The sequence below is a fragment of the Aspergillus versicolor genome, assembly GCF_001890125.1.
Source record: "Aspergillus versicolor CBS 583.65 unplaced genomic scaffold ASPVEscaffold_16, whole genome shotgun sequence".
NCBI classification, from domain to species: domain Eukaryota; kingdom Fungi; phylum Ascomycota; class Eurotiomycetes; order Eurotiales; family Aspergillaceae; genus Aspergillus; species Aspergillus versicolor.
This window is the reverse complement of record NW_024467539.1, coordinates 130,992-153,246: the sequence shown is the minus strand read 5'-3', so window position 1 is coordinate 153,246 and position 22,255 is coordinate 130,992. Positions and strand designations below refer to the sequence as shown.

Genomic DNA, 22,255 nt, shown 5'->3' with positions numbered 1-22,255 from the left:
ATGTAGCAGCTGGAATCTGCAATATTTTAAATATACTTTCCTCCGAGTCCATCGGGTGTATTCCGATATCTAATTGCCGTGGAGGTGCCGGTTGTTTTCGGTGATTCTCGGTGATTCTCGGCGATTCAACAGATCTCTCACCAGCTACGATGGATCTGCCTCCAATGTATTCGTCTCGATGGGTCCTTCCCAGATTTATCAGGCTAAATACTAGGAAAGGGTACTGTGCCGATGCCAAAGACTATGCCTGGGATTTAGGTAGAACCGCCATTAATTACAAACAAAGAAAGGTGGCTAATGGCGATGATATAAAGTATTAAATTGTGTAGTATTTGGAAATGTCCATTTTGCTGTTACAAAGTACCGCCTCTATAAAAGACAAAAGTTTGTCTCGTAGTAGTATAAACAATCATGAGCCTCCCCTATCGCTAAGAATAACCCCATATATAATATTCGTCTACCAAAATGTCCGGATATCCAGCCAATCGTCCCATGTCAAGCCCACGATCCACACACCACGCGGTCAGGAAGCCTAAACAGCAGCAGCTTCTTTCGTTTCACCTGCTTTCGTCTCGACCTCAGACCTCTCGGCATCAACCACAGCCTGGATTGGCATGGCATGGCCCGTCTTCGCCTTCCTCCTGCGCGCCTCGAAATACAAGCAGAACGGGACGGTGAGATAACAAACGATCCCCCCAGCCAGCAAAGCCACAGTAGCCGTAAACCCTTTCAGATAGTACGGTGCATCTGAGTTGGGATACATCTGCGGAGCAATGATACTGGCGATTGATAGCGCAGCCACAGCGATGGATGTTCCCACGGCCTGCTCGGCGGCACCGTAGAGTGTTGCGCTGCGGTAGGATAGCAGGACGGGCTGTGAGACTAGAAGGAGCTGTCCGAGGAAAGCCATCCCGTACATCGATATGTAGCTGATTGTGTGTCTGCCTGGGTGGAGGCTTGTGTAGGTCCACACGGCGTAACAGGGAATGGAGCCTAGGACTGGGATGATGAAGTGCCACATTCGTTCGCGTGTCCAGTCGGAATGTAATGGGTAGATCCAGTAGAGAGGCACGGCTACGAGGTTTACAATCGCGGTGTATAGGTTTGCCTTTTGGGTTGGGAATTGCAGGAGCTGCATTATATCAGTTGAGCAGTCATTGGCAGGTAGATAGGGTACTTACGGTGTGGAGGATGGTTGGTAAGAAGGTAGCCTGCGCTACAGCGGCGATGGCGATACAGATGTACGACAGGAAGAATATATAGCTCGACGGGCGTGTCATTATTCTGTTAAGGTCAGCGTGATGTGCAATGGAGCTGTCCCGGGTGACACTGACTGAATGAAGGCGTCTGTATTCCAAGTCACGTCCGTATGGCGGGTACTTCCACGGCCAAAACGATTAATTGCTATGTGCCTCTCTATATCCAAAGTTAGACAAATTTTATCACTCGTGACTCGAGTCATACCTCTAGCAGAGAGTGCGGTAGATGTCTCTGGAAACGACAGTAGGAGGAAGTATATCGGAATAGCAGCGACTATCGTCATAGCACCCTCAATGATAAAAACCCATTGCCATGACTTCAGGCCGCCTTTACCATTTAGCTATATCAATTAGCAGTGACCCAGTTAGAAGAAGCATGTTCTTACATTGTCGATACCAACCGCAAGGAATCCGGAGATGGCCTGGGCGATGGAGTTGGAACTGTAAAATACTCCGATCCGCACAGCTCTTTCCCTGGGTTTGTACTACACCTGACGTTAGAACAGGTAGGACTTTCATGGAGAGACATACCCAGAAACTGAAATACATAACGCCGCAAGTCACGACTCCCGACTCAGGGATACCGAGGAAGACCCGAGAAGCAATCAATCCAGCAGAATTGGTACAAGCTGCCATTGTCATGATAATAATGGCCCCTATATTATCAGTAACGAGAGCAAACACGTCTTTTGAGAGACTAACAAGTGACCATGCACAGGGGAAAGAAGGTTTTGGCTGACAGCTTCTTCAGCATCAACATCGCAGGAATCAGCATTGCAGTGACTGCAAAATAAGACACAGAGACGGCCTTTACAGTTGTCAGTATTCGGTCCAGTTAGTAGGAGAACGACATACCCAGTTGAATTCTACCCCTTCTAGCCCTAGGTTTGTCTCCAGGGAATCGGGGGTGTCAGATTGGAGAATCTTCACGTTTCCGAGATTCGACCGGTCAAGATACGCCAGGATATAGACGATGCCTGTTGATTAGAATACGGTTCAAACCAGAGTAGTCTGGGAACCTACAGGACGGCAGGACAACGCGGGCGTCGAGCTTGCGAAGGAGACGCCTTTCTTCTGCTTCTGTCCAGTCGCTTCTCACCGTAGTGAGCCGCTCAATCCGATCTTCGGAGGTGTCTACCACTAGTCAGCTAGGAAACCTGGGGAAAAGAGCTGAGATGTCTTACCATATTCTCCTTGCGTGTCCTTTCGTGGAGAGAGGACGTTCTTCGCACTCCAACTCCCGATGTATACCCCCTCGGCCTCCAGCGCCGCCGCTTTTTCAGAAAAAGAGGATATCATTTTAATGATTTCGGTGATTACAGGGGTTGAAACTACTGAAAATATCGACCGATATCTACACCCCGGTTATATACCCCAAATTTACCCCACAATGGGCCGATTGGAGACGTCCCATTGTGGCAGATCGCCGTGAAATCGCCGGCTGCGGGGAAGGACCTTGCTGAGCTTGTGTTCATTGATCCCGTCATGGCTTGCTGGTGGTGGAGGACTGTAATATCCTAGGTTGTATCTATATTAATGGCCAAGCGACGCTGCCTGAGTCGGATGCATGCGCTGTGATAGCCGGAGGTATTCGCACTGGGATCGGCAACTGCACATGATGACATGAACCTATTCATTACTGCTTGAGCAAGTGACTCTTCTTGGTAATCTTCTCCTTATTTCCCCTATGCATGGTAACTTGTTAGTCTGATGGTTCATTTCGCCGGCAGCCTGGGTTACTGTTAAGGTCTCCACGCTGACCACCGAATAGCCACCTCACTGAATTATCGTGATGTTATTGGATATGGATCGTATTGTGACCGCACAGACAGAGGGGAGTAAGAGTTCTCATAATTGGCTATAGACCCAGTAATTACTGACGGGCTGCTCGGAGTGGCTGGTATCAAACGCCGATTTAGGAGAAACATTCATAAGTAGTTGGACTTTAAGATATAAGTCTTAATACATAATAATTATGAATATATATTGTGTACTACTATAGAGATAATAGATAGTAAATCCTTTAGGCCTTTAATCCTTCTCTGCTTCATCCGCGGCTGCATCGCTATAAGTTTTACACTTAGGCAGAGGCGCCACAGCCCATAGCTCATATCCATCCCTGCTATATGGTTCGGACCATCTGCTCAAACCTGCGAATGAGGTGGCGGGGTTCAGAATCTATTGATAAGGGGAGGAAATGGCGAGGCACAATAAGAGAGCATGACTTGGTAGTGGGTTTTCTGAATTCTATATTTTCTATTGAATATGAATGATCAAAAATCTAGGCAACAGTGTTGTATGTTCACTGCGACGCTCTGGGATAGACTCCTTCATCATGCCCCCGTTTTCGTATTTTCATAGCCGCTTTAAAGGTAGGATCCATCTAGCAATTGCGAGCAGAACGATCAGTGTCCTGCTAAGCCGAGTCGCCTAATGGGGGACCTTACTGTAGATAAGAATCGTGTTGGCCCAACTATGCTGCGACACCGGGACAGTCGCAGCAGCATGTGTATCCCCCGGCTAGCTGATAGTGGCTCTTACAATCCCCGTCCCCACCAACAGGCCACCAGGATCCAGGGCAGTTCGCACCGCCAATAAACGTTGAGTCATATTCATTGCAACCACTGTTACAGTAGACTGCGAAGGTGAATGGGAGGCCGACGAGGCCAAGAAGGGTCATTGACAAACGCATAATACAAATATAGTACTTTGATGCAGCTCGAATGCTTGAACTGAAAGAGTAATTGAAGGTGAGGAAGATAGATGCAAGACGAGCAGACATGGACGAAGTATTTATAGATTGGGCTCAAAGGCCCATGACGTCTGTTCAGGTTGATCATGAACAAGAGTGATTTGCAGCTGACGAAGACCTCGGTAAACAGCAACACAGTATCGAGCCTGTGGGTATATGCTGGGCACAAGTAACTTGAAGGACCCCATTCGTGACGATCTCAGGCTGATCGTAGACCGTAGTGAAAGCTAAACGTAACCCTAGCTCGCAAAAACAAGGCTTCCATCTCTAGGTTACGTGCAATCCGCAACATCCTCTCTGGAAGCCCTTTTTTTTTCATGCACAGTGGGCCTTGAAAAGCCTACCGGTGGGCTGGCTCAATTCTAAGTCATGAAATAATTCTATACTTTCTACATATTCTTCGTAGCTAACAGTGTTCTGGGAAAGTGATTGTGATGGCAACACCCTATCCGCCACCAAGAAGCGAAGGATGTATAGTTGATCTGATCTTCAGACATCGGCCGCCTCCACTCTCGACTCTCGCATCACAAAGAGTACACCGTGTAGATCCATAGCGCCACCTACTGGGTCGTGCCTTTCTGTGACAAATTCATAGTTTCCACAGCGAGAACTCGCCCTGGAAGGCGAGGTGGGCCTTGTGCACGGGGCGCTGTGGAGAACAACCAAGATGATTCCAGGTACGATCGATTCAGCTATCCAACTCGGGGTGTATATTGACCGCCATGAGGGGTTGTGTGGGTTCTTTAGTCACGTAGATAGGAAGTTGATCATTGAGACGCTTGAGGCATTCAAATCAAGCGGATGAAACTTGCAAAGCCCTTTATTGGCTGTAACAAGAGGCCTCGGTTAGATTCTTTGGTTCATCTCGAGCCGCCAAGTCAATATTCCTAGCGCTGAAGATCCATCTGCATATCAGCCCCAGCCGACCCATCTACAGGTGGCAGCCCACGAAGTAGACAAGGGGAATTGCGGCGTACTAAGTAGCGCACAGTGAGTGTATACTATTTGTTCCGGTTATTGGAAACATCATTCCCCCCATAAACATCCCCACAGGTGAAATGTATTCGAATGGATGGTAACCATGCGACAGGCACTGTCCCAACTCTGAAACCAATGTGGCCCCAGTGGACCCTTCAAGGCCCGCTAAGCCTCGACACTTTCGAGTCCTGCACTCTCCCAAGCGAGGAAAGGACTTGATCAACAAGGTGCTCACTACAAATCGTATTACGCCTCTACCCACAATCAGATGACTATGAAGGACCGGAGATGCACGTGAATCCGGCTATGGAATCAATTTTTAGAACAAGAACCGACAAACTGGTCCACAGTCGCACAGCAGGAATGGACCAAGGGCTGGCGGAAGAAGAACGTGTTACGAACGGACCCTCTCTAGGTGTAGTCGATCTTGGGACTCAATTACATACAGCCAATCGCGGGAGTGAGCTGATGGGCATGGCCAGCTTAATGGGACACCTTGTAAGCTATGGTATGGCGCCCTATTCTTTGGTTTATTGCCCTTTCCCAATCCACACCCGCTTCCCTTTTTAATGGCTGGAAGAAGGCAGGGGAGGCCTTCTGTCAACAATGAATGGCGCCCTGGACGCAGCGAATTCAGAGAGGATCGAATAATCCCAACTGGAACCGTGGACATTGAAACTGGACACGGACATATTTGAAGACCCTGAGGTATCCGGACCATACAAATGAACAAAGAACCCAAACCTGCCTAAGGCGCCTATATATGGACCAGGTAGATGAGTTCGTCCCATGAACAGTTGGCTATGGATTCCATCTTCATTACATGTTCCCGTATTCCTTGAGCGTTTGAGGTCCCGATGGGTTGAATGTCTACATATATGTACGCAATACGGACTTGGAAGTGCTATATAAATGGCAAGCTTATATACGATAAATACTTACCACTAGCATGTATGACATGATATCCTATATTCTTATTATTTACCGCCGCCGCTCCTATTTTGTCGGTTTTCGGGTAACATATATCATGGCCAGCTAAATGCAGAATAATTCCTTTCTCTAGTATAAGAACAAATTCTATAGGCTAAAGTGTAATCTATACCTTTACTATTAAATCCTGTAAAATTGCCTCACGCTGATTGTGCTTATAGAAGATTTCCTGTTCTGTTGACAGATTATCTACTCGAGAGACTCCGTGGGATACGTGGAGGAATCCCTAGAGGCTGAGATACTTCGCAGTGTTCATATTCGGGACCTGGTTAGTCGGCATAGGATAAGGATAAGCCAGGTGCTCTAGAAGATTGCTGTTAGAAGATATCTTTTAGATCTAGACAGTGATGTCAAGATCGCCCTTATCTTCGCATGATATCTAACGGCGCGGCGGACACATCTGCTTAATTGTTGCGGGCGCAGAATATTATTTAGTTGTGGCCTGTTCTACTCGTAAACTATCCACCAATCCCCTCCATAAATACCAGGTACCAACCTCCGATGAAACACGAAGACCCTAGTTACCACGACCCGGTCTCTTTCAAGGTCTTCCAGGCGGCGCAGGCGGTCCGATGGCGGCTGCGAATATAATCAAGGCCCCATTCCAGCTGGGTCTCAGGGTTGGTCTTCCAGTCCCCACCAGCCGAGGCCATTCTGTCGGGCGGATATGCTTGGAACAGGCCATAGGCGCCGCTGCTGGGGTTTTTGGCCTCATAGTCCCACCCGCTCTGGCGGTCAATGATTGCAGCCAAGCAGTTATACGATTCGCCGTTTTTAACCATTCGGTGCGCCATGACCTTGATTGCGGCAATTGTGGCTGGGTCGTCTGCCCGTTTTTCGGGAATCGCGAGGCTGGATTGGAAGATTGTGAAGAGTAGAATGGCAGTGTGAGAAAGCTTCATCTTGAATGCGAGAAGTATCGGGATATTGTATGTATGATGGGGAGGAGATAAGGGGTTTGTGACTTCGGAAGGAAAAGAAAAGGAGAAAGAGAAAGTAAAAAAGAGAAGAAGGGACAAGTTATCAGGCTTATTTATAGAGAGTGAAGGAGAGAGAAAGGGAGCATTCCTCTTTATTACTCGGGCTCGTGATATGGAGCGCAGCGTCTCTCCGAATATGGTTTCTTTGAGAGGAGACGAGAGACAGCACGCCTAATCTTTTGTCGAGATAGCTAATAGCTTACAGTACACGCATTCTTAAGGTCAGCTCCAGGATGAGAATCCCTACCAATTCTCACCTTCACGGTGGCACAGCCCCACCAGCTCGTGATTCCTGTCAGCATGGAAATAGAGGAAATTATTGACTCTAGGGGTTTGATTACGCCCAAGAAAGACAAAGTATAAGATGGCTGGCCTGATCCAAGTCTGAGCCAAGACGTCCCTGTTTGTGGCCTACGCTTTCTTCAGAGGCTAGCCAGCAAAATAAAAATACCAGGATATATCAAAGCATCCATTCCCAGATTATTGAACGAACTCATCGACTTGATCAGCAAAGGTCAAGCCCAACATAAAATATGATGCATTCGCACGAACGAGCCTCAGATTCTACCATCTGCTGAATCCGTATATAATCGCGATGTGCAAGATACTGGTAGCTCCTCATTGAATGCAAACGTAGTTTTTCACTAAATTTGAAGATAGCGACTTCTCCGCTGCAGTCGTCGTGGTGGTGTATTCTTCCCCTTAAGTTGGATCCCAGGTCAGATAGCATGATGATCAGGATATACGATTGTGTCCTGCATAGAACTGTCAGGCTACCAGCGGTAGCTTGATAAGGAAAATGTGTGACGCAGTAGGGGACAGCTCCCAGAGCTAGAAATAGCTGTATCTGCTCCCACTCATAGTTATGAAATATTATCACAATTGTACCTCAGTTCAGAGTTCTAACCCCTTAAGGAGGTATGCAGGAGCTCCCTATCCAATCCTTATCTATGTCTATGTATGGTAAACCATTACGTCTAGACGAATTTGGAGCCTCGTTTAGAACTTCAGTGTTAATCTATTAACTATCCTTATTTCTGGAAATATACTACTTGCAACGCCTTTGTCTTGCTGATCAGGTGTATTACACTCTTTCACACTATTTGCAAACCCCTCCAAAGGCTAAGGACCTTTATAACAAGCTAGGCCAAGTAAACTAGAGCTTAAAGCTACCCTAGTTACCCTAGTTAATAATAACTGTCTTTTAACTGAGAAAGCCTATCAAAAATCTTTTACTATATTGTATAGTATGTTTAACTACAGCAGAGTCCCACTAGGCAAAAAGGCTGTGGGTATTAGAAAGAATATTAGCTTGACCTATTTATCTCTTTCCTAATAGCAGTGCCGGGTGTTAGGAGAGTATGGCAGGTAAAAGCTGAGTGTGAGCGGAGAATCAGGCAAGAAAAGGATTATTAGTTAGGGTATAAGTATATAGTTTATTAAGATTACTTACTCAGGGTACTCAGCCTCTTACTTACCTAGTACTCAGTAATTGCGTCAGGCTGCTCAGGGCGTGCTCAGGGTATACTGATATCTACTCAGCGAGTAAAAAGCGGCAAGGGATGAGCACTAAAATAGAAAGGAAAGGCCATCAACACTGCTAGAAAGCCAAGTATGTATGTGCACTGAAAGTGTAATATTCTATGTACAATAAAGTATCTACATAGTACTAACAGAGGGGATTTACTTATTCTCCTCGTCTTTGCAACTCTTCACGGACCTGCGGTATGACATAGCGCCCATAGTCGATTGCATCGTTGAGATTGTCATACCCTCGGATAGAGATCAGATCCGCTCCTAGATCAACGTAGTCGAGAATCGACTTGGAAACAGTATCGTACGATCCCACAAGAGCCGTGGATGCACCGCGGGCGTTTGTTGCCGTCACGGTTGGATACCACAGGGCGCGGTCCTGTACCTCTCCCCGAGAAGCAATGTCTAGTAGGCGCTGCGAGCCAACATTCTGGGGTGGAGGTGCATTGGCAGGAGCTTTAGCATTGAAAGCAGAACGATGCGTTTGCAGGGCATCGAGGGTGCGGTGTGCCTTGGCCCAGGCTAGGTCGTCTGTCTCAGCAACGATGGGCCGGAAAGTGACCCAGATGCGAGGCCGGTCGGTGCGACCAGCTTTCTCGGCTTCGGCATAGACACGATCGATCTGTTCCTTGGTCTCTTTTAATGGCTCGCCCCAGAGGCCGAAGATGTCGGCTAGCGCGCCGCCAACGCGGTAGGCGTCGTCGGAAGAACCACCCACGGAGACGGGGATCGTGCCATTGACTGGACGGACACGGTTACTGAATTGCTTAAAGGTGTAGTAGGGGCTGTCCCAGTCAAATGGCTCATCTGACTCCCATGCACGCCGGAGGATCTTGATGTAGTCTTCTTGGCGGGCGTAGCGTTGTTCCTTGGTCAGGAAGTCGCCCTCCCTGGCTTGCTCAACATCGCTGCCACCGGCGATAAAGTGAACGACAGCGCGGCCAGAGCTAAGCTGATCTAGAGTTGCCAGTGCCTTGGCTGCTACTGTCGGATACAAGGTGTTCGGTCGGAGCGCGATTATGATCTTCAGGTTTTTGGTGTGAGCGGCGATGGTGGCGCCAACAGTCCAAGGGTCGAAGTAGGAGCTGTCATATGGAACAAGCGTGTAATTGTAACCGTAGTCATCGAGGTTGCGAGCATAGCGCTCTAGGAATGCCGGGTCAATCGGAGCATTGATAATCGGCTTGAGCTCCGTGGACTGTGTTGGAAACGTGAGACTGATGAATTCGGTTGGCATCGTGGCGGTTAGGAAATATTACCGGAGGTAAGCAGAGAAAATATTCCCTGCGAGGGGCAGGACATCCCTCTTGTAGTCGTCTCCAACAGTCCTATCGCCGATGGTGCGATCGGCGTAACGGCGACGGTGGTGGCATCACTGGATGATGCCAGAGATACAGAAATCACGTCTTCACCCACCATCTTGCCTTACAAATCAATTTCTAACGGCCCTTTCTCTTGCCCCGCGCTGGCTACCTTGCGTTCCATCTTCTCACCAGCCCGAATTATGCTCCGCTTGGTGCCGACATAGCCTTCCATGCCGGCAAGAGTGGCATACAGTTTGGTGACGGACACATGCGAGAGATCTGCCCCCTGGCCCTGCAGTGCATGAACGAACGCGTGGAAGTTGGCCGACCGCGGGCGATAGTGACCACTATTATTGTTGGCGTCGTCTTTGGGGTTGGAGAAGGAACATACCTTAATGGAGCAAGATCGCGCAACTTGCCGTTTCGGACCTTGATCATGCCTGCGGCTGCAATGCGACCTCCGCGCAGGAACGAGGAGTGCTGAAACGACCCTCGTTTTTTAATTCCAATATACAGACGATATGAGGGGTCAGCGACCTAGCGAGTCAGTCACTCTCACTTGGAGCCTGATGGGCAGGGGTCATACAAATATCCACCAGTCATCCTTGTCCAGTAGTTTGTCCTTGATGCGTTTGATGATGCTGCGCGTGCGACTGACCGGCGCGTTAACATGAGATTCCCACTTCAAATCCATATCTACGGTCTCGCCATCTAAATCCGAACTCGATATTGAATGCGACCGGCCAGAACTGGGCTTCCCCTTCGGCCTTGGACTACTAAGGGGTAAAATCCCGTCTGTGCTGTCCTCGTACCGCGCATTGCTAGTCCACACCAGCTCGTCGTTTTTGGCCCAGCGAAGTCTTCCCGTATTATCGACTTTAACTTCATAGTTCAGCCTTTCCTCTCGCGAAAGATAGCGTATTTGTTCTCGTTCAAGCTTTTCGCGAGGGCAAGCAGGCAGTTCGACCTCCTTGCCGGCGCCGTTATCAAGCCAGTAGAAGAAGTTTTGGTGAGAATCAGTCGATTTCCAGTGTTCATGATACTTGCGCAGATTGCTGCCGTGGCGGTGCTTAAGGTCCATCATCTCGAGGAAGTACTGCAAGTCCATTGCCTTGCTTATCGTGGCCGGGTTCGGTTTGATACCCCTTGGAGAAGCTTGCCGGCCATTACTATCGCCACGTGCTAGCTTTGTGACGCGGACAGCATGACTCCAGTTCCGATGGGCCTGCACAACTGGAGAGCTGGCAGGCAGTGTGGGACAGCTCTGGCGTTGCTGTGCTTGTACCTCCCTCAACGTCTATAGTAGTCAGTTTCTAGCGATCACATAGTTGGACATTGACGTACATCGATCCACCGATTAGTAGAGCGCAAGTACCTGCCTCGTAGTTCGCGTCGCGTCCGATAACCGCGATAGACACGCTGGGATCGTTAGCTTATCGTTCCTGGGTCTGGAGGAAGTCGTACCTGGATCAAGCACACAGACTGCGATATCCGGGCGGCGCTGACGTCATTCTCCGGTTCGCCGTCGCCAGGGGAACTTGGGTCGTTCATGGGGACTGTGCGACGGAAGGTGGGTGTATAAATAACATTAAGCGGCAGAGCTATAGTGCAGGTCCCATCAGAGCATGATGGATTCGAAGAGTAGTGAATGAAGGGACAAGCACTTTTGCCTTGATGGCCGAAGAGTGCGAAGATCACAGCAGAGCGCTAGCCATATACGGTTAATAAACGAAGCGAGGCTGTAAGGCTGTAAGGCAGAAAGACAACGGCCTCCACCCTTCTGTTCCTGTTGAGGTTTCTCTTCTTGCATTCCATCCCACTCCATCTCTCCGAATATATCATGTCATCATCCTCATTTTCTGCCGTAAGAGCCTTGCGCGAGTCTTTTGGGGACCGAAAGCCTCCTGACATTACGCGTAAGATCACGGCATGCGTCGCCTGTCGCAAACTCAAGGTCAGACACAACAACAACTGTATAAAACGAGACACTGATATATATAGATCAAATGTAATATGAGCGATGGAAATCCACCTTGCACACGGTGTCAATCTCGTGGTCTCTCCTGTACCGTCAACAAGAGCCTGCAAATGCTGCTTGAAAGTGACGCATCGTATGAACACTGACTCTATAATGTGGATGTCATCCTAACAAATTGATAGATGGAAGGAAAACATCGAACGTCGACTGGAAAACTTGGAATCAGCCGCAATTTCAACCGAGAATTTGACCGCTTCGCCTGAGGGTGGGACGTCAGGAGAGAGAAACAGGCCCAGAAAGACGCCTGCGAGCCGCGCATCAACCGGCATGCCAAACACGATTACTTTGAATCTATCTTGTAGTCTTGGAGCATTTCCCGCATCATCCATGATAGATCTCACCTTCAGTGGCCAGCAGGTAGTATTTCAAGGGCAACGACGACCAGATCTGATCTCGTGCGGCGTGATCTCCCACCAGACAGCCGAGGCTCTGTTTAGATTCTACCATGAGCACCTTGATAACTGCGTCCACTACATCCTCGAGCCTGATGATACATTGGCCCGAGTACGCTCCAGATCCTCACTTCTAATATCAGCAATCTGTACTGTGTCTGCTTTCTGCGCGGGCTCCAACATTTACCCGTCATGCCTCAACGCGTTGAAGACGGAAGTCTCACGGAAGATGTTCGCGACGAACCATAAATTTGACGATGTACGAGCATTGTGCATTGGAGCGTTCTGGCTGAGCGAAATCACCTCTGCACTGAGTGGACTAGGTGAGGCTGTTCCAGGATACTACTGCACATTTTCTGACAAATTCAAGCTGTTCGTATATCCACAGAGCTTGACCTACACCGATGTATCACCAAAATGCCCCATACGAAGAGAGCCTGTTATGACCGCACACGACTCTACTTTTTGGTCTACCTGTGTGACCGACACTACTCGCTGAGCCATGGACGGCCTCCACTCACTCGCGACTTCCATTCCTTGAAAGCGCCGCGAGATTTCTTACAGAGTCCGTTTTCAACATCATGCGACTTGGGTTTGATTGCTCAAGTCGAGCTTTGGTCTATCAGCGGCCGAGTGTTTGATAACTTCGGTGCGGATATTGAGAACCCGATGGCGAGCGAAAAGTCGACAGAGCTGGAAAGTTTTGGCGCAGAATACGACCAGTGGTTTGCCGAATGGTCGGATTTACTGTCAATCAGCGAGTCGGCGACATCATTATCAAACAGGCTGGAATGCATGTACTACCATTCAGCAAAATTGTTCCTCTTCTCGCATGTGTTTCGGGGTCCAGCGGCAGAGATATACTCGTTGCCTAAGGAGGGCATCGATACCTTTGCGTCGTCTGCCCTGGGCAGTGCCCTAGGTATCATTCAGTGTATTGTAAATGGACATGCAAGCACTGAAGTGTGGCTACACAAGCTCCCTTTATACTTCGGAACGATGACGGCATTTGCATCTGTTTGTCTTTTGAAGGCGTCATGTCAGGAACAGTCCACTACGGGACTCGACTTTGGCGAAACTACCGAATATATTCGCCGTTTGGTTGACCTTCTCCGCAGGTCAATAGTTGCTGATCACCCCGCGAGCACATGGTCAAGCATCGCCAACAGTCTGGACATCGCAACAAGAGGATGGGATTTGTTTCACCCAGAGGATGAACATATCGCTGCTCCTGGAGATGATGCCTTCGCCTTTGATATCTTTGACGACGACGGCGGGTTAAATTAAGAACGCCATTCCAGTCCATAGAAGGCAATCCATTCGGTCCCTTTCCTTGGAATTTATCCCACTGCGGTGTTATCGGCCATTCCCACCCGGTTCCAAACTTTCAGAGCACAAGTTCACCGACGTGCCAGTGGGAATCCACCGCAACCCGGGGCGCAGTGGGTCACTCTTGGTCAGGCGCCCCGTAAGCCAAACTTCAGCGTAGTGATCCAAATCAAGCCGAATAGCCGGGCTGAACGTTGTTAGCGCTTATTCGTCACGAATAGCACGGCGCTGGAAGCCTAATGCCTTGCCTATATAAGCTTCAACCACACCGCGCTGGTTCACTCCGGACATCGTAATTCTCCTCACGCCATTTACCAACCATGACTAAAGCACAAGAGATGTATCCTCTCGGCCGTGACGAGATTGAGTCACGCCGGTTAGTTCTTAACTTCTTATACTCCAGTGCTTTCGCGTGTATTAACTATTCCAGGTTGAATGAACAACACAAACTCCTGCTAGACATTGTCGGCGGCGCCATAGACAAGGATGTGCCATTGGACAATATTTCCACGGTCGCCGACGTCGCTACTGGGACTGGGTGAGCAATCACCCTTGCTGACTGAGAAATTCTGGTGTTAACAGGTGCAGGGTTTGGCTTTGGGATGCGCAAAAGCAGCTGAATGAAGGCGCAGGCGAATCTGAGCGTCAATTCCACGGCTTCGACATTTCTGCTGCCCAGTTCCCACCAGCTCCCGCTGGGATATCGTTCTCCGAGCACGACATCTTCCAACCCTTCCCAGCGGAGCATCTTAACCGCTACGACCTGGTCCATGTTAGGCTACTGGTCACTGCATTTCCGGAGTCAGAGTTTAAAAAGGCAGTGGAAAACCTACTTACCATTCTAAGTCGGTGACAACCTCTCTGGAGCTGAGTATGAGACCCCGCTAATTAGAGCCTATACAGAACCTGGTGGCTACCTGCAGTGGAGTGAAGTCGACTTCGCCCATGTAGAGGCAGGGAGCGTCGACCACCCGAAAGGCCCAGCATCTGCGTTACCCTGGATGAAGTTCACGGAGGTAACGAAAATCAGCAAATGCGCCCCGGACGCGCTGTATAATGCCTACACCAGTGCTGGACTCGTGAATGTTGTTAACCGATCGTCCACTATTCGCGGACGGACGGACTTGACGGAACGTGCGCAAGAGTGGGAGAGGAAGTTCTTTTCTGCTATGATGCACGTTGTTTTGCTCAGAATAGGCGAGGCAGCCGACGAAGATGAAGCGAACAGAAAGGCTGCGGTGATAAAACTAGATCTTGAGGAATATTTTGCTGCTGGGAAGGTGATAGACGTGCGGTTCGGGACAGTTATAGGCCAGAAGCCGAATTAGACACAACATATACAGTATAGGATTCCAAATTAGATCAAGAGCTGCAATAATAGCAAAAGAAAAATGGCCATTGCTAATTAAAAGAATATGACATTCCCGAGCCAGCATATCGAGATATCTGGAATAGCGCTGGGGCTGAGAAAGCATGGGTGAACATTGGCTAAACAAGTCTATTATTTATTTATTTAAGGCGCTCAGCCGTCTCTAATCCGCTATACCGACCCCTGAAGAGAACCATCCGTCCTGCTGATTTTACTGCCAGATCGTTCAATCTTGCGCAAGATTCTGGCGGGGTTTCCAGCAGCAACGTGGCAAGGCGCGACGTCCTAGTTATGGCCCTTATATTAGCCAGGCCTCCCATGGTCCAGATCTGGATCCTTCTTACCTTTGTCACAACACTCCCCGCCCCAATGGTACAGCCATCGCCGACCGTAACTCCAGGCAGGATGATGACATTGCCGGCGATCCAGCAGTCCTGGCCGATGGTAACACAGCCACCCATCTCCGGTCCGTATGTTCCATTGCGGACGTCCGGATCAACTGGGTGTGTCCCGCTGAAGAAAGAAACGTTGGGACCAATAAGCGTCCGTGATCCTATGGATACTGTGCATGTATCCAGGATTGTGCAGTTGAAGTTGATAAAGACATTGCTTCCGACTTTGACGTTCGTGCCGTAGTCAATGTTGATCGGTCGTTCGATCCAGGGATATTCATGCAATACTGTGTCCTCTTCGTCTTCTGTGGCAGCCGGTGGTGGGAGGTCTCGAGGGTCATTGGTGATTCTGAGAGTGGCCGTTAGTTAGGCGAGGAAGAGGAGACCGAGGGATTGCAGGGTATCGTACTCTTTCCAGAACTGGGCGATTTCTCGCCTGCTCAGTTCACCAGCACTGTTCAGTCGATTAACAGCACGGCTGCATCGTTTCCTCGCAGCAACAAGTTCTGGTGTAAACGCGTAATAGAGCTCGCCGCGCTCCATGTGAGCCAGGTTCTCGCGCTCGTCGATGTTGGACAGCATTGTACCTTGGCGTGGGCTGCAAGGGCTGCAAATAGGGATCGGTCAATTTTAAATAAAGCTCCTCACAGGGCTGTAATATGGGTAAGTCGAGTTTTTATATTCCCGTTGTATAAAGCTGTTGCTGGAACGGTGGAGCAGCGCGGCTACTACAGCGCCCAAAGAGGTTAGCCCCGATCTGCACGCGGTTTCCTGACAAATTGGTTTGTTCACTCGCTGCAGTACACGATCAACAGATAATGTAAAAGCAGCTAGACTTCGCTCTGAGATAGGCAATATAGGTGCGTGCTAAACAAGGACGACCTGCAGGGGAAGGTTTTCGAAGGTGTAATGTGATCCCGAAGGCCCACGGCAATCATATTGAAACATTGCTTGGTGAGTATCCTTGTGTTGCTGTGACTCTATTTCAGTGGCAAAGAGACTCCATCGCTGGCGGAGGAAATCCATCGTGGTAGTGAAAATGTCCGTTCTCCAGATCTTGTATGTTTGGCGCAGCCGCGCCATGATGAGGCACTGTTGGGCGCGAGTCACTGCGCAAAGACCAATAACCAGCAGCGGCCACGTTAAGATCCCATTTAAGGGTGAGTCACCCTCAAGGGTACTGAGTTCATCGACAAATGAATTCACCAGATGCTGAAGCTCATGGTCGCTAGGGTGGACATCGGGATCAAGAATTTGCTTGACGTATACCAGGCACGAGAGTCGGTAAAGCTCAAACAGTGTCGTGTCTTCTTGAGAATAGACAATTCTTCCTTCCGATTGATGAGGCTGATCGTCTGATTCACCCGTAGCACGGTCGGTCAAGTTGCGAGGGTTCCGTAGTTGGTGCTCTATAATTGCGAGCTCCGAACGGAACAGCCCGTACATCATGGAGTGCGCGCGCACTACAAACCGAGTGACCTGAAATATGGTGGTGATCAGCGCCTGAGATGGCCCTAAAAGCATTCCCTGGTCAAGTAGATGGTTGGAACTGGCTGAAATCAGGTCGAATACCTCGCCGGCTGGAGTGAGTGCGAGGCTCGGTCCATGTGAAAAGGCAGTCAACGCGAAGAAGTACGAGAAGAGCTCGAAGAGAAACGTTCGCAGTTGGACATTGGACGGGGTTGAGGATAGTCGCTGCTGCAAAAGGAAAGCCGCAGCGTTGAGATGAGGTAGCAATCGACTGGTATCCGAAAAGTTATGGGTCTAATGTAGGCGGTTAGTTCTGTTCTCTCATAATGAGTGTAGGTCGCACCTCGTGTACGCATAATAGTAGTACGGCAAGCACAATATCATCTGCCTCCAGTTAGAAAACTGCTGCCAAAGAATGTGATGGTCGAAGCTTGTACTGCATACCCGATAGAGGCCGGTCTTTCTCGCAGGCCAATTCATGATTAATGTTAGATCTGACCTCAGAGACCGCTTTACCATATAGATCAAGGGATATCATTCTCAGTTCTGGCTCCTGTGTCTCGTACTTGAGCAGATCGGCAGCCGAGACGGCAAGAACACAGCTCATCGTCAAAGAGCTCCCCACAGCAGTGGAAACCACGTGGTGTAGGAACCTCTTGTGACGGTGAGGACTAATCGACATCCACAACGCACTTCCCTCTGTGAAGTGAGTTAGGAGACGGCGGAGTATTGGGCGACTGGGAACGGCAAAGACAGTAACCATTCCGCCGAGCTCTCGTGGGATATCCAACGAACGGGGCCACAGTTCGCTTTGGCAAAGACGTCTCCTGCGGCGTGTGATGGGCTGGTTTGCATCGTCGTCCGACCAGTGGCAAGATAGACTGTTCCTGGTGCAGCCCCCGCAGATTGGATGGACTTCATCGCACTTCTTCTTGCGGCGCCGACAAGCCTGACAGCCGTCCTTTGAGCGTCGGTATGGAATTTGGCATGGTATATCAGAGCCAGCTGACTCGTTAGTCATGGCTGTGAGGGAGTCATTGGATGTCTTGTCGTGATTGATGGTGATGTTGAGGTGTTGAGTGAGTGTGGATCAGTGCTGGTGAAGGCTGATGACTAACACAGAATGCACGTGATATTCCCGATAGACAGCCAATTAGACGGCTGGAATGTGTTTATAATACATACAGTGAAGAACCAACGATATTTTCCGGTGGAAGGATATCTATTGGGTGTTCTTGCAGACCAAGACATAGATTGAGTCAGTGCCTGGAGGCTGACTCCAAGCCATGAGGCTGAAGTCAAGCATCGCCCAAAGAGGAATGAGTCTGTGCGCGGGGTGAGGCTGTGTAGGCGAAGATATATAGCGGGCTGTCCCTACTTTCCGGACAACTTGCACCTACACACAACAGTCAAATCACCCCACCATGCTCGTCGTGAACCTGGACAATCCCAGCGCAACCTATTCGCAAGGAGAAACCGTAAGCGGCCAGGTCAGCTTCGAGCGCACCGATTTAACAAGCCCGCTGTATGTCGTGGTTGAAGTCGCAGGCCGCACCAAGACCGCAGTCGTCTGCAACTCCGGTGATGCATGCGGCGAGGCAGATCTGTTCTGCACGCGAGTAGGCGAGGTCTATGGCTCTCAGATCGTCTTGCCGTTCGCCTTTCCGTTCCCCTCACGAGCTTCGCCAGTGGACCCAAGCGTTGTAAATATGACCCACTGGACGAAGCAGCTTACGACAATCCGATCGAACCATCTTCTTCCCCCGACATTCAAGCACAGGAACGAAAAGTTTGAAGCGTCTGCGGAGTACACGATTAGAACATCGGTCTGGACACAGTCCCAGTTTGGCCCGTCGCAGCGGCGCATCTCTGAGAAAATCGTGCCTATCACTTACCGGCCGCGACATGATCCTGAGAATCAGATTCCTACAAAAGGTGACGCAGTCAGACTGACCACACGACTTCCGAGTAAAAAGAGCCCTGGAAGCAGGGCCAAGTCTCTTTTGCGCTTGTCTCAGGGAGCGTCTGTCGACTTTCAGCTTCAACTCACCGTGCCCGCTAAAATCCACCCTCGGGAAGAGATCCCCTGCTCGCTATCGATTATACGTTCGTCAGAGGCTGCATCAGGCCTGGAGAACATTTCCTTTATCCTGAAAGGGTTCAGAATCTCGGTGAAGAGGAAAACCAAGGTCTGGGGTACAGCGCATACCGGATCGGATGAAACACAGAGCGAGTCTGCTGTGCTATTCAACGGGGCAACTACCGATTTGAATGTCGCGTTATCGCCAGAGAAAGGAAATAAAAAGGAAATTTTCAGTCCTGCACTCGAGGACACGGCTCCAACGTTCGAGACGTACAATATCAAGCGCACGTATGTCATGCGTGTGGCTGCCGAGGTGCTGTGTGGAGATACTTTGCGGGAGATATCCGGTGAAACAGACCTGGTCGTTCTTCCAGGAGCATCGCCAGAACGAGTGGAGGGCGCGGATTATCAAGATGACTCTGGTCTTCCGAGCTACGCAGAAGCTGCGTCGAATATCGTCCAGGCGGTATCGTCTATAATTGGATAGCAACTCAGACTGGTAATGAAGTTATGAATAGTTTTTGAGATACCTATTTAGTTCTATTATTTCTATATATGCAATTTTGATGATCCTATCCTGCCTACCACTTGGGATCTGGCTCGCACGCCAATACCCCGACTCGTGTAGACCCCTCTATCACCACACGGCCGTGTTCTCGTGCCAGGAGACTAAAGAAGTCAAAGACAGACGCACCGAGAGAGCCGCCCTGCATCACCCACAGATTCTGTTGATTCTCACGGACCTCAGTGAAGACGTAGCCACAAGAGTAAAACGTCTGCAAATCACCCGGCCAGTCGCGAACAGGTTGGCGTTGGCGCAGTCGGCGGTCGATGAACCACACCTTTCGCAAAGTATTATCGTGGAATACTTCAAGGGTATCAGCAAGATACGCAGGAGGCCAAGAGAACCACCTGGGATTATAGTCAATCGCAACGTTCATGCCCACGAAGCTCGGGTGGGCTTCTGAATCTCCTGCATCGGATCTCTTATCAAGCAGGGGGACGTGGTCACCGGCGTAGTGGTAGAACCAATCGGCGAGGTCGCGTCCCCGTGGGATAGCGATATGCACGATATCTCTCTCAGGCCATATCGTGATGTGCTGGGCTCTTTCCTCTCGATCGATATACGAAGCGGTGTGAGAGGCGTCTGGATCGTTGAGATACCCTCCTGGCCCAGCATTACGGGTAGGACAATTTGACTCGGGCCCTGGAATATCTGACCACCACTCGTTTCTTGGGTGGCGTCGCTCAAGAGCTTTGCGCGATGCCCGACAGGCTGTCCACAGCCCGCAGATTGCGTTGTATGCAGATGTGTTGACATGGCCGTCTTCGTCGTCCCATGGCACAAGCAGGTTAAACGACCTCTCCTTCACAGTTCCCCTAGGACCAAACCGAAGGGGATCACTGCCGACTCGCAAGGCCTCAGTCTCTTGTTTGCAATAATGATCCGCGGCGAAAAATGTATGCAGCTGTCCATGGCTGCCGAAGGGCTGTGCGGCGATATCCCATATGTGGTCCTGGAGTTCCACCGGCAACTGGGGGAATAATAGGAACCTTCGCAGCCTGTGGATATTGGTTGCCGGCATGAGGTGGTGGTTGTCCGTGGTGGCCTAGTCTTCGAGAGTTGAAAGTGGACGGCTGAGTTTGTGCAGGCAGACTCGAGAAAAGGCAGCAAGACAGCCTGATAGGCCGTCATCCGAGCATTGGGGGGTGGAATAAACATTCTGGTTCGTGCTGACGTGTGATCGTCCGGAAAGTGGGACAAGTGGTCCTGGCACTGTGTCTATTTTATTCCACACCAAAACAATGCAGAACCCAGTCCGATCAGTATTTCCATTTAAAGTGCGGTATACGGAGTACTTTGTGATAATAATGGGGACATCCAACGAAAATCCATTATATGGAGGGTTCTCAATATGGCAGATTGGAGGCATATCAACGTCCCAGAGTCAACAAGAATGCCAGTTTCATTCCTTTGGTTACTTTATAACTACAGTATTATCACTGTACAGACATGTAGTTTATACCGTCACGGGGACTTTCCAACGAAGGTCAATGCTGCCACAACCATCGCATCGATACCAGTGACCAGGGCCCCAGGAATGCCTGTAGTAAAAGAGGACGAGTGGTTACTTGGAAGCTGATCCAGGGTGCCATCCTCATACTTCTTCCAGGTGTCAGGATGCGTTGCACTCCAGCCCCAGAAGAAAGACGGTTTGTTTATAGCGGTGGCCAGGTTTGAAAAGTCCTCGCTGCCCGCGAAGGGAGCTTCTAGTACCTGATGCTGATCTCCGAAATGATTCGTAAACGATTCTTGCACCTTTTCGGATAATCCAGCATCATTAATGCTTAGAGGATACTGGCTTAGACGCTCAAAGAGCGGCTCCTTCGGGCACCTTGCCATCTGGCATTCACCCTTGACGATCCGATATACTGCGTCTACAGCAACCTTCCTAGAGTGCTCGCTGACTGTCCGGACATTCAGTTGCAGCACGGCCTGGTTACTTATAACATTAGCTGTCGCACCGGAATGGAAACTAGCAACAGTGACGACTGCAGACTCGCTTGGAGGCATCTCTCTGCTGACGATCGTTTGAAGCTTCATAACGATTGAAGAACCCACAACCACGGGATCGACACACAGGTCAGGCATACTCCCGTGCCCTCCTTTTCCGTAGATGGTGATTCTGAAGCTATCGGCCGCAGACATGACGGTGCCAGCCTTGGTAACGACCTTGCCTGGGGGCAGAGGGAAGACATGCTGCCCGAGGAGTACATCTGGTATGGGACAGTTGTGCTTGGAGCCGAACAGGCCATCCTCGACCATAGCCTGTGCACCGCGCGCGATTTCCTCGGCGGGCTGGAACAGGAAGATGATTGTCCCAGACCACTCATCTTTGGCCTTGAGGAGCGTCTCAGCGGCTCCGATGTTGCACGTCATATGTGCATCGTGTCCGCAGGCATGCATGACGGGTTTCTCGACGTTATCGGTGGCGTCAGTCATTCGTTTCTTCGATGCGTATTCTAGCCCGGTTTCTTCCTCAATTGGCAAACCGTCCATGTCGGATCGGAGTAAGATAGTTGGGCCTGACCCGTTCTTGTAAATGGCAATGAGACCGTTGCCCCCGATGCCTGTGCGGATGTCGAGGTCCTGGGATATGGACTTTAGGTGTTTGACGATTTTTGCAGAGGTCTCGTTTTCGAGGGTTGACAGTTCTGGATTTTGGTGGAAGTCGCGGTAGATGGACTCATATGTCTTCATATCTGGGCGATGTTTGTCCAGAATGGACTGAAATGATTTACTAGGACCCATATTGCGGCACTATTTAGTTGTATTCTGGGAGGAAAATGGACGTGGCGGAGTGCAAGCGGACAGAGAGATATAC

At 49.9% G+C, this 22,255-nt stretch overlaps 10 protein-coding genes across 10 annotated transcripts; 3 read left to right on the top strand and 7 right to left on the bottom strand.

Moving 5' to 3' along the window:
- Positions 1 to 428: 428 nt before the first annotated feature.
- ASPVEDRAFT_156160 (uncharacterized protein) lies at positions 429 to 2,558 on the bottom strand (the record flags this gene model as incomplete). The annotated part of the gene is made up of 10 exons (XM_040808507.1): positions 429 to 1,132; positions 1,182 to 1,284; positions 1,335 to 1,416; positions 1,465 to 1,600; positions 1,646 to 1,744; positions 1,791 to 1,915; positions 1,962 to 2,067; positions 2,115 to 2,236; positions 2,283 to 2,393; positions 2,444 to 2,558. The coding sequence occupies 10 exons, from the start codon at positions 2,556 to 2,558 to the stop codon at positions 533 to 535; spliced, it is 1,599 nt and encodes a 532-aa protein (XP_040674284.1). The 3' UTR covers positions 429 to 532.
- A 3,797-nt stretch (positions 2,559 to 6,355) lies between these two features.
- On the bottom strand, positions 6,356 to 6,926 carry ASPVEDRAFT_47668 (uncharacterized protein). Its single transcript, XM_040813837.1, has one exon. It carries the CDS (start codon positions 6,879 to 6,881, stop codon positions 6,501 to 6,503), a length of 381 nt encoding a protein of 126 aa, XP_040674283.1. The 5' UTR covers positions 6,882 to 6,926; the 3' UTR covers positions 6,356 to 6,500.
- A 1,720-nt stretch (positions 6,927 to 8,646) lies between these two features.
- Positions 8,647 to 9,729, bottom strand: ASPVEDRAFT_144593 (LLM class flavin-dependent oxidoreductase; the record flags this gene model as incomplete). The annotated part of the gene is made up of 1 exon (XM_040807999.1): positions 8,647 to 9,729. One exon carries the CDS (start codon positions 9,727 to 9,729, stop codon positions 8,647 to 8,649), a length of 1,083 nt encoding a protein of 360 aa, XP_040674282.1.
- A 1,907-nt stretch (positions 9,730 to 11,636) lies between these two features.
- Positions 11,637 to 13,513, top strand: ASPVEDRAFT_89735 (uncharacterized protein; the record flags this gene model as incomplete). Its single annotated transcript, XM_040818676.1, has 4 exons — positions 11,637 to 11,750; positions 11,798 to 11,907; positions 11,957 to 12,549; positions 12,597 to 13,513. 4 exons carry the CDS (start codon positions 11,637 to 11,639, stop codon positions 13,511 to 13,513), a joined length of 1,734 nt encoding a protein of 577 aa, XP_040674281.1.
- A 324-nt stretch (positions 13,514 to 13,837) lies between these two features.
- On the top strand, positions 13,838 to 15,381 carry ASPVEDRAFT_47665 (putative LaeA-like methyltransferase). The gene is made up of 5 exons (XM_040813836.1): positions 13,838 to 13,931; positions 13,986 to 14,093; positions 14,144 to 14,400; positions 14,459 to 15,209; positions 15,269 to 15,381. Exons 1-4 carry the CDS (start codon positions 13,876 to 13,878, stop codon positions 14,881 to 14,883), a joined length of 846 nt encoding a protein of 281 aa, XP_040674280.1. The 5' UTR covers positions 13,838 to 13,875; the 3' UTR covers positions 14,884 to 15,209; positions 15,269 to 15,381.
- Positions 15,151 to 15,898, bottom strand: ASPVEDRAFT_34664 (sugar O-acetyltransferase; the record flags this gene model as incomplete). The annotated part of the gene is made up of 3 exons (XM_040810879.1): positions 15,151 to 15,168; positions 15,269 to 15,665; positions 15,726 to 15,898. 3 exons carry the CDS (start codon positions 15,896 to 15,898, stop codon positions 15,151 to 15,153), a joined length of 588 nt encoding a protein of 195 aa, XP_040674279.1.
- A 285-nt stretch (positions 15,899 to 16,183) lies between these two features.
- Positions 16,184 to 17,807, bottom strand: ASPVEDRAFT_57585 (Zn(II)2Cys6 transcription factor; the record flags this gene model as incomplete). Its single annotated transcript, XM_040815354.1, has 3 exons — positions 16,184 to 17,080; positions 17,130 to 17,170; positions 17,231 to 17,807. 3 exons carry the CDS (start codon positions 17,805 to 17,807, stop codon positions 16,184 to 16,186), a joined length of 1,515 nt encoding a protein of 504 aa, XP_040674278.1.
- A 382-nt stretch (positions 17,808 to 18,189) lies between these two features.
- Positions 18,190 to 19,457, top strand: ASPVEDRAFT_47663 (uncharacterized protein). The gene has a single exon (XM_040813835.1). It carries the CDS (start codon positions 18,211 to 18,213, stop codon positions 19,354 to 19,356), a length of 1,146 nt encoding a protein of 381 aa, XP_040674277.1. The 5' UTR covers positions 18,190 to 18,210; the 3' UTR covers positions 19,357 to 19,457.
- On the bottom strand, positions 19,404 to 20,583 carry ASPVEDRAFT_402199 (uncharacterized protein). The gene has a single exon (XM_040812088.1). It carries the CDS (start codon positions 20,453 to 20,455, stop codon positions 19,451 to 19,453), a length of 1,005 nt encoding a protein of 334 aa, XP_040674276.1. The 5' UTR covers positions 20,456 to 20,583; the 3' UTR covers positions 19,404 to 19,450.
- A 228-nt stretch (positions 20,584 to 20,811) lies between these two features.
- ASPVEDRAFT_47662 (uncharacterized protein) lies at positions 20,812 to 22,253 on the bottom strand. Its single transcript, XM_040813834.1, has one exon. It carries the CDS (start codon positions 22,180 to 22,182, stop codon positions 20,899 to 20,901), a length of 1,284 nt encoding a protein of 427 aa, XP_040674275.1. The 5' UTR covers positions 22,183 to 22,253; the 3' UTR covers positions 20,812 to 20,898.
- Positions 22,254 to 22,255: the final 2 nt, after the last annotated feature.